The 20,563-nt window shown below is 42.7% G+C and overlaps 1 protein-coding gene across 1 annotated transcript in view; it reads left to right on the forward strand.

Moving 5' to 3' along the window:
• Nucleotides 1-20,563, forward strand: part of LOC147007737 (uncharacterized) — an 85,156-nt gene that overhangs the window by 42,207 nt on the left and 22,386 nt on the right. Inside the window, exons 5-7 of the mRNA XM_085866490.1 lie at nt 760-905; nt 5,256-5,410; nt 12,009-12,082. Coding sequence (XP_085722616.1) covers nt 760-905; nt 5,256-5,410; nt 12,009-12,082 — 375 coding nt within the window. The remainder of the gene's footprint in view (nt 1-759; nt 906-5,255; nt 5,411-12,008; nt 12,083-20,563) is intronic.

Raw genomic sequence — 20,563 nt, forward strand, 5'->3', positions numbered from 1 at the left:
GTGAGAGTTTCAGTTATGGGAATGATGACGGAAAACCTCAGAGATATTAAAAACTATCCCTGGGAATATTAGTACAAACAAACTACAGTTGGAAGCTGTCCTGGGCTCAGTAACAATCCTGAAGAGAGCCTTCGACACAAAACTTTGAGAACAGAAAACTTCACAGCCTGATCTGTGAATCATGATCCCTTACTGAAATGATGGTGGATAGTTTGAGCCCACCCTGGGAGGACTCCATTCCACATTCTGAAATTCGTATATGTCAATACCAATCGAACACACACACACACACACACACACACACACACACACACACACACACACACACACACACACACACACACACACACACACACACACACACACACACACACACACACACACACACACACACACACTTTGAGACCTGGGAGGGCTCCATTTCACTTTATATAACCCACATATGTTAATACCAATCAACGATACACACAAACGGAGATGGATACTTTGAGATGTGGTTGGTCTATGTTTCATCTCCTGAAACCAACGCACATGTGGAGATAGCAGACAACAACAACTTGCACGTACACACACGTACACGTACACACAGGTACACGTACACACAGGTACACACAAGACTTGAATGACTGAATGTTTGCTAATCACTTCACTGTTGCCCGGTTTAATCCCCGTTATCTTGATCACCTTCACCATTTATTCTGTGCTTGCCGAGATCATTCACAATTTCCTTGCCTCATGTGCTTGTCTGCGAGGATGCAGATGAGCAGAGTTTGCAGGCACTCAAGGTGCAAATAAAGTACATCGATTATGGAAACCTGGAGTGGTTGCCACTGAGCCGACTCCGCCTCTTGGAGCCCAAATACGCCAGATTGCCTCAGCAAGCTATCGCTACATCTCTGGCCTATGTGAGTGCCACTTACAAGGCCTGTCCCTGTTTGTCTGCAGCAAATGTGTCTTCATGATAGTTATCATACATGCTACTGAAGATGTAACGGTATTATTTGGATGTTTTATCTTCCCTTCATGATGACAATCTATCCTTGTAAACATGGTAAACCCTGAAACACTTTATGTGAGGGCACTGAGGCCTCCCCAAGATCACACTATATATCATCTCCAAGATCATTCTATATCCTGGTGGTGGAGTTATTGCAAGTCCCAGCTTGTTCTAAAATATAAACATGTGTCATTTTGTTTGTTTGTGGGACGAAATGCATTGAAGCATGGTGGTTGTACTCAGGGTGTCAATGGGAACATTCTGATAAGCTGGGATGGCCACTCCTACCTTGTGTTTTTTATTTTAAGTGAAAGTGGGGAATCATAAGAAAACCCAAAATTATCATAGAAATGGGTGAACTATCATACCTGCCAATCCATTTCTGCACCACTGGACAGAATAACTTGAAAACCGGATGTTATTGTGAAAAAAAAAACTCCCTGAAGTTATACAAATTATTTTAAATTGAGGGCATTTTAGAATGATTCCCCCCCCCCTCCCATATGTAGTGGGTGTTTCCAGTCTCATAAATTCTGTATCGTTCCTTGTTCCTTGTGCGTGCAGAATAATTTTATTTTTATTTATTCTGTAAATTGTTTTTTTGCCTTGTTTAAAATCAATTGTGTTTATGGAGTTGGTAATGGTTAGTTTAACCAGGAGGGGGTTAGTGGAAGAACATGTGTGTCCTGGAGGAGCTGGTGAGGATTGACGAGTTAAGAGAGCAGAGGGAGCTAGACCGGAGGAGAGCCATCAATAAAACAGTGGCCGATACCAACTTGCCTGTGATGTGAGAGCAACAAGCTTTGTGCTTCAGCCTCATCACAGATTATTTCAATGATGGTGAGAGCTTTAGATTGTCCAAAATCCAGAGAAACATATGTGACTGGTGCACCGGTCCATCGCGGAGAGCTGCACTCCATTGATCTCTGGACAAAGGCCTTGTGTCGTGATTTTTCAAGGAATGACTGTAGTGCAGCTCTGGATAATGTGCTGTTTTTGATAAGGATAGCTGGAAAGATGCCATTAAGAGTGACATGCTGCTTAAGAGTCTGGAGCAGTGGTTCTCAACCTTTTTTGCCCCATGCACCCTTTTCACCATGTGTCAGAATGTCATTCCCCCCCTTTCCAAGATTGTCTGACTCAAAAGTTGCATTCCAAATAATATGCATATAATATTGAAAATCTTATATTTTTTTCTATATTAGTATATATACATTTACTTGGATTATTTTTATAGTGGAGTTTTACAAATTTAATAGCAATAGAAAATATTGATGGATTTTAAAACTTTAATAAAAGTAGTTATTTTTATAATAAAATAATAATAATTGGAACTATACTCTTTATAGAGAGTGTTGGTGCTGCGGAAGCAGTTTCCTGGGTTATTGGGCACAATCCTGGACAGGTCGCCACTCCGACGCAGGATACTCGAATGGCTCAATTATCCCAGAAAGCTGGTACTCAATTTGCTGACCTCGGAAGGATGACACACTGAGTCAACCCCCTGGTGTATTAATTCAGCGGCCAACGGGGCTTGAACTCAGGACCTGAGGATCCCAAGCTGCCACCCTAACCGCTAAGCCAACACCAGGCTTTAGTTATTTTTATATTCATAATTAATTACTTATCAGACTAAAGTTACTGAAGCATACTTCAAGAAACGAAAAAGTTCAATAGAATGCCAGGCTATTGTAATTCATTTTTTTCTGATGAAAATTAGTCAATGAGAAACCTGTGATTGTTTTTCTTCGCCAATTCTTGGATACACGGAGGAGTGCTTGAAAGGGCACAACGCAGGTCATTTTCAACCTCCGATCTACTTCGTTGCTTCGTTTTCATTTGCAACAGAGTTGAAAAGCCTGACTCACAAAGATATGTCGACACAAATGGAAGCAATACATGGATAGCTCTTTCTGCCACTTTTGTGTCGGAATCGCACATCAAGGGCCAAAATTCTGTGATTGATTTCTCATCGAACATATCTCTTGCTCCCGAATCAGTCTTCTGCTCCAGAAATTCATCTTGACAATCGTCAGGAACTTTTTCAACTTTCAATTTAAATGGATTTCACACTAATTCCAACTCCTCATCACTGAGTTTAGGAAAATATCAGCTGAATTCATTTTCCAGTGCTGTCAAATGCTGCAAAATTCCATTTTTTGCAAATTCTAGAAGCACTTGTTCTTCACCACCAGCAACAAGAATTGATGACAGTTTCTCAAACATTGCAACATTTTTGATATAGACCTTTCTCTTCCAATTTTCCAGCTTCCTCATGAAAGCTTTCAAGGAATCCATGAATTTTATGATGTTGTGTTCTTTCTTGCATCTGAAGATTCAGTTTATTCAGCTGCTCAAAAATGTCAACCATATAGGCAAGGCGCATGATCTATTCCTCATCATCCAGCCAGACAAAAAATTCCATCTTACCCTGAACTTCAAAAAATAATTTGTGCTCATCTCTAAGCTCAAATACTCTCTCAGTTAAATTTCTTCTTGAAAGCCATCAAACATTTGTGTGGAAAATAAGCAAATGATGACCTGCATCCATGTCGATACATACTGCTTGAAAAGTCATGAGTTGAGAGCTCCTCCTATGACAAAATTCACAATTTGAATTGTTTGATCCAAAACTTTCCCTTGTGGAGCTGGAAGTGTTTTTGAGGCCAGTGCCTGATGATGGATCATATAATGAATGCCTTTCACTTTTGGAGCTCGCTTTTTCACACAAACTTGAAATCCAGATTTTGTCCCCAACATAACTGGTGCTCCATCTGTACAGCACCCACAGACATTATCCCACAAAAGATTTTCTGATTCAAAGAAAGATAAAACCTTTTCCAAGATATCTGAGGCCTTGGTAGTTGTTTTAAGAGGAGAACAAAAGAGAAACTCCTCTTTAAATGAACCTGAGTGAACATATCTTGCAAACACCAGCAACTGGGAACACGATGCCACATCAGTCGATTCATCAAGTTGAATTAAAAAGAAACCAAATGCTGCAGACTTGATCTCCTGCACAACCTGATCCTTGATGTCAATGGCCATGTTGCTGATCCTCCTTTGAACAGTACTGTTTGATAATGAAACTGCTGCAAGTTTTTTTCTCCAATCTATTTCCCAACACAATTTCCACCATTTTGAGAGCGCAATGTTTGATCAAAGTTTCCCCAATTATATGTGGTTTTTTTCTGCTTTGCTATCTCCAGTGCTACGACATAAGAAGCTTCAATAACCTTTTGGTTCATTTGTTGGAATGCCCTTGTTGAATCCAGCTTCATCTTTTTGAGAGCATTCCCATGACGTACAAAAAAGCTTTTGTCCTTGTCCTTGTTTTGAGGATGAACATTCTGCAAATGTTGCTTCAACTTTGTTGGTTTCATAGAATCATTTGACAAAGCTTTGCTACAAATAACACATTGAGGCCTTTCTTCTCCATTGATGATGATGGATGTGAATCCATATTGAATATATGAATCATCGTACCCTCTTTTTTGACACTCATGATGGGCTCCAAATTATGTGAATTTAAAACAAGAATAAATCAAAGATAACTATAACTGGAATATTTCCACAGATAAAGAAGTGAAATATTTATCTTTATTTTTAATTTAATCTGTGACATTCATTAAAGTTTATTGAATGTCACAGATTACATTAAAAACAAACTACAATTCTACAGATTGTACATAATCTACAGGACATCACACCTTATTCAATAAAGTGTGATGTCCTGGAAATTATGTAAAATCTGTAGAATTGTATTTTGTAGAAATATTGTAGAAATTGCAGACATTATTGTAGAAATAAATTATTGTAGAAATGTAGAAATATTGTAGAAATAAAAGATCAATATTCCAACAGTTTGAGTGCCAATCTGTGGTCTCAATTCTCCCCTGAAACCCCAAAATTTCCCCCAAGGGGGTGGGGGGGGGAATTCCCCCCTGGTTGAGAACCCCTGGGCTGGAGAATATCTGAAAGCCCTTTCACAAGAGGTGCTTGTGTTCCACAGCTTGATTGCTTTAATGCACTGACCAGATAAGTAATGGTGACATTTTTGAATGTGCATGAAGGAATGACTTCAAAGGAGAATCGTTGCATCATACAGCACCAGTGAACGTTCATAATGCATTACATTGACAATCACAGCATTTCACTGCAGACAATTTCATTGCTGTACTGAAAATAGTTTTCAAGTGGACCATGGTGAGAATTGCAAGCCGTGTCTGAATTGCATAGGTCACATGGTGCATTACAGGTGTCTCCGGCACAGGGAGTGGCTTGGACGAGGCAGCAGGTGGAGTGGTTCAGAAATTGCGTGCAGAGCAGTACCATGTATGCTGTTTTCCACTACTTACAAGACGCACATTTCGCCACCCTCTATAATGAGCCCAAGGTGGACGGCTGCTACAGGTTTGTCAAACTCGTGTGTGATGGTTCTTTTAGGACCTTCTGAATAGTCCTGTGTTCACTTGTTTGACTTTTTTCTTGGAGTGTACAGACTGGCAAGCAGTGTTCAAGTGTAGCTTTTGAAAGTTTTACCAGCACTCTCAATCAACGTTACACTCCACGAGCTTTGATCGCTCGTCTTTGGATTATATCACGGTTATGAAGACAATGTGACTGAGACTGACACATTCTTAGCACCACTCAAACTGCGCTTTTTGTTCACCAAACCTTCTCAATATAGGAGAAAATTGTATGCATAAGGATTATAATAAATTAATTTAATCTATTTTTGCCTTTGTTCACACCCAAATGTAACTTTTCAAGAACCCAACTCTCTTCCGATCATAATTATGTGTTTTCTACTCACCTCGTCTGACAAGGTGAAAATATACAAGGCACTGTGAGACATGTGGCTTGTTTGTTCGAGCAGCCAGAATGGCTATTTTTACGACACTACTCAACAAAGGTTACATGCCAGACATAAGTAATCGATACTGATAGTGTGATAGCCTGATATCTGTTGTATCAGCATAGACCACTGTTTGCATGCCTAATTCCAAACCTGTGTGAAGGCATTTTATTTTTAAAATCTCAGGTTCATGAAGAGCTGTGGCATGTTCACACACACATTTTACCTATTCACTGCTTTGTTCTGGGTTACATCTGGGTTACATGCAAGGATAAACCACTTCTGCTGCAGAACCATCTATGGCAGACTAACTCTAGCATATCACTCACTGCTCCACGCTGCTATCTGACAGGTGTCTCTTATGCTGATATACTTTTATGCTTCTTTCTACAAGTCAGAAAAAAACATTTTTTTTAAAAATGAAAAAAAAACATGTAGGGATGGAATCCCCCCAAAAAACAACCAGACAAGGTAGGAATGACACTACAATACATCATCACAATCCTTTTACGGATTACTGTCACATATTTTGACATTTTGGTTATAGGTGGCAATAGTAACAATTGTGTGAAGATGCCTATGTTCGAGGTCGTTTGTCGATTGGTGTAATTATGTATTTATTAGGGTACCCAGTCTGATGGACTGGGTAACCTATTGTTTTCCTTCTGTTTATTTCTTATTTCTTATTTTTCTTTTTCCGCCGGCAACTTGTGGGCTTTTTTGCTTTAAAAATCATTTTCTCAGGAACGGAAAGTCCGATCGACATGAAATTTTCACCATAGTATGTATGATTTTTGATAGCATATTTAAGTGATAATTATGACATCATAGGTCACGTGGTACGGGCGCCATCCTGAAAAAAACAATAAACTTTGGACCTCTGTATCTCTGAAACGGTGCAATGGAAATTTTTTTTGCTACATGCATTTTAATAAGCTCCCCATGGGGAATACGGGTGATTTTTCCTGACGCCATCAGTGAAGCGGTATCCCGGTGAAAATTCGTCAAGTAGAACGCTGCATGGGAAAAATGTGAAATTTCTTGAACGTCATCTACACAACAAATCACCGTAGAAAAAAATTATTATGACATCATAGGTGACAGTTCAGCAGCCATTTTGTTTTGAAAAATTTTTTTTAATCTTCTCCAGAATGGCTGGACAGATTGAGGTGAAACTTTACACACCTTCCCCTTGACATCCTTTCACAAGTTTGTTAATTTCTTGTTGATGTCACATGGTTTGGCAGCCATATTGAATTGACCTTAAAACTTTCAAACATCATCTTCTCCAGAACGGCTGGTCAAATCAAGGGGAAACTTCACAAGTGTATTCTGCACGGGTAGGGAATATAAGTTTGTTAATGAATAATTGATAGGTCACATGGTTTGGCAGCCATGTTGGATTTAAGAAAAAATATTAAATAATGTTTTCCCTGTAACTGCTTAATCTATCGAAGCGAAAATTTGCAACTATCATCTTCCATCGTGTATGCACGCATGGTAAAAATTATGACGTCACAAGTCACATTGTTTGGTGGCCATCTTTGATAGAAAAACACACCTTATCCGATTAACACGAAACTTCACACACGTGTTCCACTACAGTGCGACACGATTGGAAGCAGAATGTAAATTTATGATGTCATAGGTCACATGGTTCATCAGCCATATTGGATTGAAAATTAATAAATTTTTAAAATCTTCTCCAGAACAGCTGGACAGATTGAGGCAAAAATTCACAGACACATTCCCCAAGACATCCTTTCACAAGTTTGTTAATTTCTAATTGATAGGTCACATGGTTTGGCAGCCATATTGAATTTACCCTAAAACATTCAAACATCATCTTCCCAAGAATGGCTGGTCAGATCAAAGGGAAACTTCACATACGTATTGCACACGGGTAGGGAATATAAGTTTGTTAATAATTGATAGGTCACATGGTTTGGCAGCCATGTTGGATTCAAGAAATATATTAAATAATGTTTTCTCTGGAACCACTTATCCTATTGAAGTGAAACTTGGGAACTATCATACACAACCATTTCTGCATATATGCTAAAAATTATGATGTCACAAGTCACATGGTTTGGCCTCCATCTTGGATAGCAAAACTCACCTTGTCTGATCAACACAAAACTTAACAAGCATGATCCACTTCCCCATGAGAGAAAATTTAAATTTATGTTGTACTAGGTCACATGGTACGGTAGCCATATTGGATTGAAAATTAATATCTTTAAAAGTCTTCTTCTCTGAAACGGCTGAACAGATCAAGGCGAAACTCCACATGTATGACTGCCTCTCCATGACGAACAAAAAGTTCTCCTCCCCCCCCCTTTTGATGTACGACACATGGTTTGACAGCCATATTGGATTGAAGGAAAAATATTAATTAATGTTTACTCTGGAACTGCTGCATCAATAAATGTGAATCTTCAGAGTTATGATGGAACCTTCATGTGGAATTAAGGGTTTAAATTTCAACTAGATCAGCCCCAGGGTTTGGCAGCCATGTTGGATTGAAGGGGGAATATTAAGTAATATTTACTCTGGAACCGCTGTGTCAATATATGTGAAACTTCACAATTATTATCTAGCCTACATGCGAAACATAGGTTTAAAATTTCAACCTGATCGGCCATGCGGTTTAGCAGGCAGAATTATTTAATTATTTGAATCTGAGAATTTTTAGATTTTGTTTTTTTTTCCAGAAGGCTCACTTGGCTGCACCTGAAAGCATTTGAGGGTACAGGAATAGCAATTCAATTGATACCGCCAATGTCCCCAGGAAAAAGGGCTAACTGCATACGGAATACATAGATTGAACACTTTGTGCTACCCGGTTTGTAACTCGTCAGTCCCGCGCTGTGTCGAAGCAGGTTTGTATTTGTATCACTATTAAATAATGTTTTCTCTGGAATCACATCCTATAGAAGCGAAACTTTGGAATTATCATCTGTCTCATGTTGTATCAAAGGCAGACGTCTGGGTACCAGGTCATCACTGCCAGCAGTTATAAAGTGGCAGTTCTAGTTTTATTTTATTTTTGTGGGATTGAGACAGCAAAATGTCAAAAGATGTGATGGTAATTTGCAATCTGTAAAATGATTGTGGTGTTCTATTGTGGTATCATTCCGAACTTGTCATTACTTGTCATTCCTTCCTTCCTCGTTTGGTTGTTTTTTGGGGATTCCATCCCTGCACGTTTTTTCATTTTTAGGTCATCTCTACCGAGATGACCTAATAAAGCCGGACCAAATGTCCGTCCGTCCGTCCGTCAACAATTTTTCTTTCCGATCTTGATGAAACTTAGTATGTGGGTAGAGGTCGATGAGTGTTGCACAACGATATAACTTTTGTCCGGGTTCAAGGTCAGGGTCAAGGTCACGAAGTCACGTAAGTTATAAAAATCGTCATTTTCAAAACCTATCTAGTCTGCCATTCTACAAGATATTCGGCAACTGTTTATTGATTATGATAGTAAAAAATATTATCTTGTATCTAACCGGACAGATTTTTGAATTTCCTTCCCGTTTGATCGTCACGTGATCTGGAAGATGGCCAAAAACGCCAATGCGATTCGCAAAGAAGGAAGGAAGGAGAAATGAAATATAAATATAAAACACATTTTTAGCCTTTTATATTTATACATTTTCCGCCGAAGGTGCAAAAGTTTCAAAACCCGATATGTAAACGCCGGCATTTATTTTCAAAATATAATTTCGTGCGTGCGCCAAAATGCCGAGTCATCTTTAACCAAACTGTGCAGTTCGAGCTGCGCAGTAGAACTGCGCAGTAGTCTTCGGTCATAACTGAACATTGAGAACTTGTGGTATTATAGAGATGACCATCACCCCCACACGGGGGTAATTTTTAATAACTGGTATGACCCTAGTGAACCTCAAATGAAAGCATCAGCACACAAAGCAGTTTCTTGGCAAGGGTTATCCTGGGTGGTTTGCCATTGCCTTCCCAGCATTCTTTATCTATTCCTTATCCTTTTAAATGCTGAGCGTCAAGCAATAAAGCAGCACGTACCATTTTTAGGTTATTTCTCCGAAAATAAGCTCATAGACCAGGTACCGGTGTCTGGCCGTACATTTATTATATAAATAAATCGACGACTCCCATACTCTTCCAGCCAAAGAAGTTGCATACAGAAACCAAGAAAGGCTACCAAGGTAAGCCCTCTACTATTTCAAACCCTTCCCAGAGTTCCTCTACAGCTGTAAAGATGTTCACAAATAGCACACACATGAGAATCCCAATGCTACACACCCCCTCAGCTGCCGGACCAGTTTCATCGCTTTATGGCGAGTCATTAGCGACAGCAGACATACCTTGGTAGCCTTTCTTTGTTGCTTTCTGCAGCTTCTTCGGCTTGAAGAGCATGGGAGGAGTCTATTTATTTTTTTATAATCCTAGCCACCTGGGTTTAATTGATTAGGTGAGAGCTGATTGGTTATTTCCTCCATTCAAAGGTGAGAGATGTGGATGGGTCTTTCTTTATCATTTGCATATTGACTGCTTTCGACGTTTGTTCGTGGTAAATGCTTGGGAGCCTCGTTGGTATGCATTTCTATCTGCGCTGTCGCTGATGATTCGCCAATAAGTGATGAAACTGGTCTGGCAGCTGAGGGGTGTGTACCATTGGGATAAGAACGGTTCTCACACACCTGTGATGGAATGCATCAGGTTTACTCCAATGTTTCTTTTGTGGGATCCAGCACTCTGAGCAATATAGTAACACAGAAGAAAATGCATCATTGCTAGATCTTCAATTTTGTCTGGACTTGATTCTCGGTCCATCTTGCTTCCTGAGTGCAGAGGCGTTGCTGGCTTCCAAAAACATTTGGGTGTCTGGCCCCATCAAAATTCAGATCTCCCCTAACCCCCAATAAAGCATTTAGCACAGTAGCAGAGAAATTAGCGAATCATTATGAAGTGGCCTATGTACGCTTGCTATTTCACTTTCCTTGTGGTTGATCAAAAGTTCCATTTCAGGAAGCCTGGTACCTTACTCACTTTGGACGCTACTCTTATGAGTTGGGAATCCTGTTATAGTTTGTTGTCTGTTTCAACTCTCAGATATGTGTACAAGGATACACAAATGTATAATTCCCTTCGGAGATGGCCACAGTGTGTTTGTTGTCAAGATGGGGCTTTCATCTCGACAACAAACGCACTGCAGTTATTGTCACAGTGCCTTTTCAATTTTTAAAAATGGGACTTTCGACGTCAGCATATTGTCTGGAAACAAAGAAATAGCAGGAGTTGCACTTCCCACCTTCGATGAAGCTTGCCATCAAGGTTTGACAGTGTTATCAAAACCTTGCATGAAGGGAGAGGCTATTGTAATTGGTTTGTGTGTTAGTGAGCGAATGTGTGAGACCACACACACACTTCTACTTTAATATTGTTTGTTAATTCTCATTTTGAAGGTAATCTATGTTTCCCAAATCATTCAGGGTTCCCCACCCCCACCCCCCACCCCAATCATTAAGTTAGTACAAAGTTGTCTAATTTAAACGTAATTAGTTAAGAATGCACAGATTCTGTGTGGCATCTGCAGCCACAACAAATCATGTTTCAAAATGCTATTTGTAACATTTCTCTCAAACCTTGCAGCATACCATGTAATTTCTCTGAAACCTTGCAGACCATAGGCTCGACTATCATGCCCAAGCAGTCTTGGTCATCTTTCTATCTGGTGAATTGAGCTCGTGGGCTGCAAGGCCTAAAATCTTGAGCAGCGCACAGTGCTACAATCTTGTAATGTATTCAGGAAAAGTCTTGCAAGAGATATTGAATGTTGTACAAAATTAATAAAAATAATAAAAGTGGGTAGGCATGTCTGCTGGCCTGCCGAGATCGATTGACTGGAAACTTTTTAGCGACCGGGTGCTTTGACATCCACTCGGCCACCCTGCTGCCTTTGAAGCGAATGAACATCTGAGCTATCCAACTCGCATCTTATAGGTTTGGCTTTATGCATAAACACATCAGCCGTGTGAATAATTCTGTCTTGGGGAAAATTATTTTCCACCAATCTTTCCTCTTTTGCAAAAGGGTTTTTGTTGATAACTCCATGCTTCAGTTGAGTGAATAACGTTTTAACCTGATCCAGACATTCCTTGGTTTCTCTTGCAGAGTGCAGTCCTGCATCGCTTCCATGATGCGAAAGGAGGGCCTGGCAATTAACAGTTTCACCCTGAAATACTCCGGTTTGTGCTGCCTTTTCCCACCCTTTGTTTATATATTTATACACGACTGTATATGGTTGAACCAGAGTATCTAGTTCTTCACACTAGTTTGTCTTATTCATTGTATTCATAGATGTTAAGGTGGGAAGGACTTCATCCCATGGATTCCAGCTACTTGGCACACCTTGGTGGTGGTTAGCAGGTTGTTCAGGTGAACAGGCTGATTGAGTCAGGCATGTGAGAGGGTAATCAGGTGTCTGGCAGTGGAAGTGTAATCATAACATCAGGCACCTCAGTTAGATTGTGTGAACACCACTCTTGCATACTTGCATGCAGTCAACCATTTTGGCCTATCATGGACACTTCGCATGCATGCCTCCTGAGAATCTGAGGGTCAATGTTTCATGTGATTGATTTGACAAGGAATGACTGACGACTTGCTCAGCTCTTCCAGTTTATTTCCACTATGATAAATCAAATTTTCGCTTCAACAATGATAACGACGGATGTTCATTGTCCACTGGCAGTGTGGTTGGCGTCGATAACGACAACGATGGGTGTTCGTCGGCTACTGGTGGTGCGGCCAGTATTGACCAGTACTGTGACGGACGTCCGGTGGCCTCTGGTGGTGTGGCTAATATAACAGCTTTTTGGTGGCTTCTGGCAGAGTGGCTGATGACAGTTTTGACAGCGGCTTTCGATCCATTGGAGTGATGAGTGGCGCTGCTAGTTCCTTTGGTGGCACCTCTGGAAATTACTCTGCATCAACTAACCCCTTAGTTCTCAGCAGGGTTACTTTAGTCAATAAACCTCCGTGCCCCATATGCCAGCTTGTCATCACGAGGAAGCATTCAATCCAGTGTCGGTCATGCAACTCCTCTGACCACTACTCTTGCAATAAATTGTCTTGGCATCAGGCGGTGGTATTTTTGACCAACTGGTCATGCCCTGCTTGCCACGGGATCACACCCCCCCCACACCCCTGGCTACCCCTGCCCAACCAATGGACATTTCCACCTATTTTAGGTCATGTGGAGGTGGGTCGGTTCGTTCAGTTTCGTTGTGCAGATCACCAATCTAAACAAAATTTACCCTGTACATTCATGAGAACACACCATTGAAATTCCTACTTGTTTCCATATGCACAAGTTGACACACCGACAGTTATTACCATTTGAAATTACCGCCGTGAAGTGGACGTGGCGTGCTTGTAATCACGGAGGAAACGACCAGGAAACAACAAATCAAGATGGCGGCGCCCATGATTATCTGGTGATTTCGAGTGATTTTTGGGCTTTCAACAACCAAATATGCGTTGTTTCACACTTGAGCGGGAAGGAAGATGAGAAAGTGACGCAATTCACGGATAAGAGCTGGCTTAAGGTATGTGAGTGTGCGAAGGCTTGGTGCGATGCCACAGGTTGTGAAACTATCAACAAATGCCGTTTGCTGGCTGATCAAATAATGAAACTGCTGCCAATGACTGATCCTCCTGCGGATGCCGGCTGTCACCGGTTCTGCTATGCGTCGTTTTGTAACAAGGATCATATAAAACGTACTGAAGCCAGGAAAAGGAAATCAGAAGCCAGCACTACTGCAGTTTCTGCTAGAGCCAGTGAGGTGGTGGGCGGACTAGAATAAGAGGGGCACTCATACCACAAAATACGTAAAAAAATCCCTCAGAACCTCTGTACAAAGGGTGGCTGGCAAATCAGCTGGTGTACTGCCAAGAATTTGTGTGATATGCCAGAAAAAAGACAAATTCATCCGTGTCAAAGGAAAATCTCAATGTGATCAGTTGTCCCTGTCAGAAACACAGGATGGAGGAAAGCTGAGGGAAACTGCTGAGCAGAGGAGAGATGAACGTGATGTGAGAATAATGACAACTATAAAGGATAAAGACTGTGTGGTGCTGGCAGTTTGTTATCACCGTAAATGTTATTATGAGTATGTGAATAACACAAACCACAGACAGAGTGACAGTAAACTCCAAACTCAGAAAGTGAACTATGACTCAAAATTTGACATTTTCTGTGATAAAGTAATCCAGGTAAGACTCATTGATGGAAAGCAATCTATACATGTGAAGAAGTTGTGTGAGATGTTGAATGACCTACTCAGGGTATGCGAAAGTCAGGATAAGGCTAACTACCAGGCAAGAAGACTGAAGAAAAGACTGCAGGAACGGTACCCAGACATGATTTTCTATCGTCCACCAAAAATGTCTGAGAGCGAAGTGGTGTACATGAAGGACATTGATATTGGTTCCATTGCTCAGGCTGCTGTTGTCGACAGTAGCTCCACAACAGAAACAGTCAACTACAGAGGATGAAGCCAGCCAGGGTCCACAGCAGGGTGACTCAGACCTCAATTTACATGTTCTATACTCGGGAGCACTCATGGTGAGGGATGACCTGAACAAACACCAAAGTGTGGACATTACATGGCCCTACTTGGAAATGGTGGAGCTAGCACTTGAGCTTATATGGGCAACTCGTACTTCGAACTGGCCGAAACACCTTGCGATCACGAGAGCGTCAATGCCCTGGTAGTTTGCGTACGATCACCTAAACTATGCAAGGTACTTACCCGTAAACTGGCTGGAAATGGCCGGGCTTGAGCACTCCCACACAGACACCTCTAAAGCGTGCATGGACGGCAAATGGACTGCCCAACGGCATACTCGTTATGGATTTAGTAGTGTTGCGTGTGATCAGATCATAGAGCAGACTTTAAATAGCGACAGCAAGACCAGTGGAGGCATCATTGGTTACACTCAGAAAAGCACACCTGTGAAGAAGTGGATCCTGTCCCAACCAGCACGTGCGGAAATCGCAAGGAAATGTGAGTGCATGGCGGGTATCCACAACGAGCCCCGAACGAGAAAGGATTTGGATGTGTCGAGCTCGAAGAAGAACGAAGCAGTGGTGGTACAAGTGATGGACACAGTACTTCAAATGATTAACCCTTTCTCTGGCGCTCACCTTGAACTCGTCAATATTAGTTCAGATGTCATTGCACCGCCAGCCACTTCCGCGGGCTTGATGAACACGTATGTCAAGGGAGAGAATGCTGTCGTGCAATTCATGCGTGATCGGCTTCTCTCGGGTGAGGTCCCATTCTTCAGTCCGATTTCGAAGGCCAAATTGGCAACTTTCTCGAAGGCGTGAGGCAAGTCGGCGACTCCCCACCAGCAGACGCCGAAGGTTGAAATTGCGAATGAACGTCGTCTTTTCACACGACTGCTGTTGATTGGCGAGTAAAGCAATGTAACACTCCACGATCTGCTCGAATACCCACTGGCAAACATATCTTTCCCGCTGGCATCCGGTGATGGTTCAATTGCAAAGACGGACAAAGCCAAACTCCGCAACCATATACTGAAACTGTGGCCCGATTGCCGTGTGGACGCTCGGCCTATCCAAGGTGCAATAATTGTGGATGGAATGGCTGTTATTCAGGCGATAAAGGCTGGTTCACTGCATAACACTTTCGGCAAACTGGAAGAGATGGTGCTGAACATCGTAGTGGCCAAAGCACGGCATAACCGATCTTCTAGACTGGACGTGGTGTTTGATACTTACCCAAGTATCAGCATCAAGTGCCTGGAGCACGCCAGACGAGTGGGCAGGGCAGGCGATCTTCAGGTGTGAATCATCTACGGACGCGATCAAGCCCTTCCAAAACAGTGGGCCAATTATCTCCTGAGCGGAGCCAACAAGGAGGCGTTGATAGAATTCATCGTCGAATCGTGGACGAGAAACATCTCTCCATCAAAACTGGGTGACATGCTGTTGTACATCAGTCATGCCAGCAAATGTGAGAAAATCAAGGCGTCAAATGGTGTCATGACTGTGTCGTCAGTACCTGAACTTGAATGTGACCATGAGGAAGCTGACACGAAGCTCCTGCTACATGCCGCTCACGCGGGACAGAATGAAGAGTCGGTGCGCATAGAGAGTTTCGACAACGATGTGTTTGTGTTGGCATTGGCTCACTCGAAGTCGATTCGGGCGCGAAATTTCCATCTGGTCACAGGAAGTCCCAAGGACATTATCGTGGTTGACATTAGGAAGCTGAGTAATGCCCTGGAAAGTTCTATCTGCGATGCGTTGATAGGTTTGCACAATTTCACGGGAAGTGATACCACCAGTGCATTCCATGGTAAGGGCAAAACAAGGCCATTTGACTTGATGTTGAAGGGTCCCCATCTCATCACCTGTTTCGGGAGCATTCGTCGAGAATTCTCGCTAGATCAGAATATCATTCACGACCTGGAACAATTCGTCTGCGCCATGTACAATCAGCCGACCATGAAGAGTGTGGATGAGGCTCGCTACAAGCTATTCTACAGCCAATCGCTGGGAGAACAGAAGTTGCCGCCTACAAGCGACGCTCTGATGCTGCATTGCAAAAGAGTGAACTATCAGTCTGCGATCTGCAACGGAGCACTGATTGTTCACTGGCTGAACAAACCACCAGCGCCGAAGGAACTGTTAGAGGCGACGAAATGTAATTGCAAGAAGACGAAATGCGAGACCATCCAGTGTTCTTGCCGGTCAAAAGGACTGTCCTGCACAGAGTGCTGTGGGTGTCAAAACTGCACCAACGATGAACAGACCCGTGCAGAAATGGAACTTATGGATGATGAAAGCGGAACTGACGATGATTCCGACGACGAACTGTGAATGCGGGTGTCACACTGCTTTTGCTGTGGTAATCTACTCCACAGTAGTATTCAGATTGGTTAGCATGTAATAGTGGACTTGAGTTTTGTAATAACAGCAGTCAAGAGCCTCGTTCAGCAACCGCTTCAGAGCAATAAATACTGGAGTTCTAAGACAGTAATCTTCTTTTCATCAGGCTGAGTCGCGGAGTGTCTTTGTCTTTTATTTAATCCGTTATAGCCAATGTAACTCCCTTTAATAGCCAGTGTGGCTGCCTTTTTAGCAAAAGGTTGCCTTGGTCAACTCGAAGGCCTGTCTGGTCGGTCCAGACGTTTTCGGCCGGTAAAAATATGTAACTGCTTCGGTTTACGACCTTTAATTATAAACATCTTTAATAACAGTGAATAGGGCTCTGTATAAACATATTTTATCATTTTAAGACCTCACAAGAGTTTTCTTTGACGTACATATCAGTCTCACCTTGATTCTTCATTTCTGGGTCAAAATCGTGCTTTAATGTTCGGTGTATCTTTAATTGCCAAAAATGACCAATTGTGTCACATCCTCGACATGGAAACAAGTGGATTTGGACTCAGCATCTAAAATTCATTAAGTATGCCAAATTTCATCCAGATTGGTGATCTGCACAACGAAAATCATTTTCTGAAGGTAATAGCGAGTACCTCCACATGGTCTATTTGTCAAGATGTCGTGACAATTTCAGCGTACTCCGAAAAGTACCTAAGGGCACTTGTATTCCTGTTGCCAACGCCCTTTGCCAGCTTCTCCTTGACATCCTTGAGGACCATTTCCCATTGGCCTGGCAATGCCTCCTGGTCTTTAGTTTTTTTGCCAATAAGGTGTCTGATTCGAGGCACCAGACTCCCCTGATGATTCACTGACATCTAAAATCAAGTGCCATGTAGCTGTTGTTTTTTTCTTTTTTGATTTGGATGGCTTGCCACCTTTTCCAATTGCCCTTTCAAGCAATGCCAGCATTAAGTTCCATGAAGTTGATGACCGGCAACATTAATGAAAGGGTGAAGGCCAAATTTGCCAACATGGACATCAGGGGCTCCATCAGAGAGTTGGCGTTCTGTGAGGGGCATGCTCCACAATCAGCTGAAATTGCTAATGCATTTCAAGCCAAACATCTGGCTGCCCCACCACACCTCAACCTACCGGCTATGCTGGACGGTGAAATGGCCGCTCCGGTGGTTTTCTCGGAGCATTCTGTCTGGTCATCGGTCAATCTATTTCCATCCGGGTCGGCTGCAGGCCCGAACGGGCTCAGACCAGGCTACCTTCAGGCTCTTCAGGGCAAGGAATCTGCCGAATCGGGGGCTCGCCTTCTCACACCTCTCACCTTTTTAGGTCATCTCTTCGAGCATGACCTAATAATATTGGTGTTGAGAGGAGAGGTGACGATCCGTCCGTCCGTTCACAATGAAGTTGAAGCGGGAGATCTGGTCATTAGTGATCCTGATAGAGGTCGATGAGACGTACACGATGGTATGACTTTCAAGGTCACCGAAGGTCAAGGTCACGAGGCCTTTGAAGTTGCGAAAATGACGATTTTCAAATTCTATCTCCTCCGCCATTTCTCAAGCAATCTTGAATTTGATCATGGCATATGAATCTATGGGACAATATCTAAATTTGGTCGGGCCGGATTTTCGATATTCGCTTTCGTTTTCGTGTCACGTGACTTCAAAGTTGGCAAAAAAATGCGAAAATGACGATTTTCAAAATCTATCTCCTACATTTCTCAAGAGATCTTGAATTTGATTGTGACATCTGAATGTATGGGACAATATCTAAATTTGGTCGGGCCAGATTTTTGATATTCGCTTTCGTTTTCGTGTCACGTGACTTCAAAGTTGGCAAAAAATGCGAAAATGACGATTTTCAAAGTCTATCTCCTCCTACATTTCTCAAGCGATCTTGAATTTGATTGTGGCATATGAATCTATGGGACAATATCTAAATTTTGATCGGGCCGGATTTTCGATATTCGCTTTCGTTTTCGCGTCACGTGACTTCAAAGTTTGCAAAAACTGCCCTACCTTCAGGAGGCTATATATTTTCTCGCAGAGATGACCGTCACTCCCACACGGGGATAATTTTTTTTGTTGTTTCTGCATGAACCTTTCACTTTGACCAAGAAAGATGGCGGTGGGCAACACGTTTCGTCGACTCTAGAACAAAGCCGGAGGTCGATTTTTTTTTTTCCCGCCAACTTGGGGCTGAGCTATGCCCTGTCCAGTTAGACCATTTGACCAAAGGTGGGTGTGTAGTGGCTGCTCACACTGCTTGACACTATTTGACAAATCTGCCTCCAATCCGCATCTTCCTTAAAATCAACATGTATAATGCGTTTAACTGCTTGAAGTGTGATTTTTTTTTTTTTGTCTGAAACACGAAGGCACATCCCCAGCATATATCCACCATTCCTTTAACAACGGGTATCCAACAGGGCGATCCTTGTTGGCCTGGCCTTTTCTCCCTGGGCATTGACCTCTTAGTGGCATTGTCTAGCTCGGGAAACAAGTCCTCGGTTCAGTCAGAACTTAATATATGGTATCTCGATGATGCATGGTTTGGTGATGAGCCTGCGAAAGTGCTGGCTGACCTTCAGAATATCATCGCTCAACTGACCGACACTGGACTTGAGATCAATGGCGGCAAGTGCGAGTTAACCATTCTTAACCACACATTGCCAGATGACTGTCAACGTACCGAGGCCCTCGTCAAGGCAGTCCACCCCAATAAAGATTTTCCCGACCAATGACTGCACCCTTCTTGGCACTCCAATCTTTTTTTTAGCCCATCGCCCAAAGCCATTACCGAGAAGCACGACGATTTGATTTGAATGGCAGGCTGCCTGGAGCTAATTGATACACATAAAGCATTTGTTTTGCTCAAAAATTGCTTTGCCCTGCCCAAGCCACTGTATAATCTTGTGTGCATTCCCTCCTACCTGAATAGTATGCAGCTCGGAGCTTTTGACTGCACCGTCCACAAAACTGTTAGCAAAATCTCCAATGTCGCTTTTGATGACATGGCTTGGCCACAAGCCATGCTTCCAGTTAAGCAGGGTTGTTTGGGTTCTCAGGAAGGCTTCTGACATTGCCCTCCCTGGCTTCATCTCTTCATTGCTGGCTGTCCACCCCTTGGTTGATGCCATTCTGTTCCCCATAGGCAGTTTGGCACAAATATAGGCATTGGCAGCGGCTGCGTCGACATGGAGCTTGGTTTACGCCGGTGCCTATGAACCCGAAGGTCTGTCCCGGCTCAGCCAAAAAGCTTGGGACTTCGCGGCAGCAAGAGTGTCATTTTCCAAACTGATGAACGGGGCGAATCAGGTCGCCAGAGCCCATATTTTGACCACAGTGACCAAGGAGAGTGGGCCGTGGCTACACACAGTCCCCATTCCCTCTCTGGGAACCCAGCTTGACACAGTGTCCCTGAGGGTTGCGGTCACTCTGCGAGTTGGAGTGACGGTCTGTGAGAGTCATAAGTTTTGATGTGGTCGAATGATGGATCCACTCAGCCATCATGGTCTGGCGTGCCAATTTAGCACCGGTGGTTCACAAAGAGACTGCCTTGAATGATGTGGTCAAACTTGCCCTTCAAGGGGCAGGGGTACCAAAATTGCAAAACATTGCAAAATGTCTTGGAACCCCTTGGTTTAGACCATGGTGAAAGTATACGCCCTGATGGGTTGAGCATCGTCCCCTACAAGAACGGGAGAAGTATAACTTGGGACTGCACCTGTGTCGACGCGTTTGCCGAATCCCATGTCAACAACACAGCTATTACGGCTGGAGCGGCG

The sequence above is a fragment of the Eptatretus burgeri genome, unplaced genomic scaffold, assembly GCF_056783735.1.
Source record: "Eptatretus burgeri isolate ZD-2024b unplaced genomic scaffold, Ebu_testis_v1 Ebu_testis_scaffold_32, whole genome shotgun sequence".
NCBI lineage: Eukaryota > Metazoa > Chordata > Myxini > Myxiniformes > Myxinidae > Eptatretus > Eptatretus burgeri.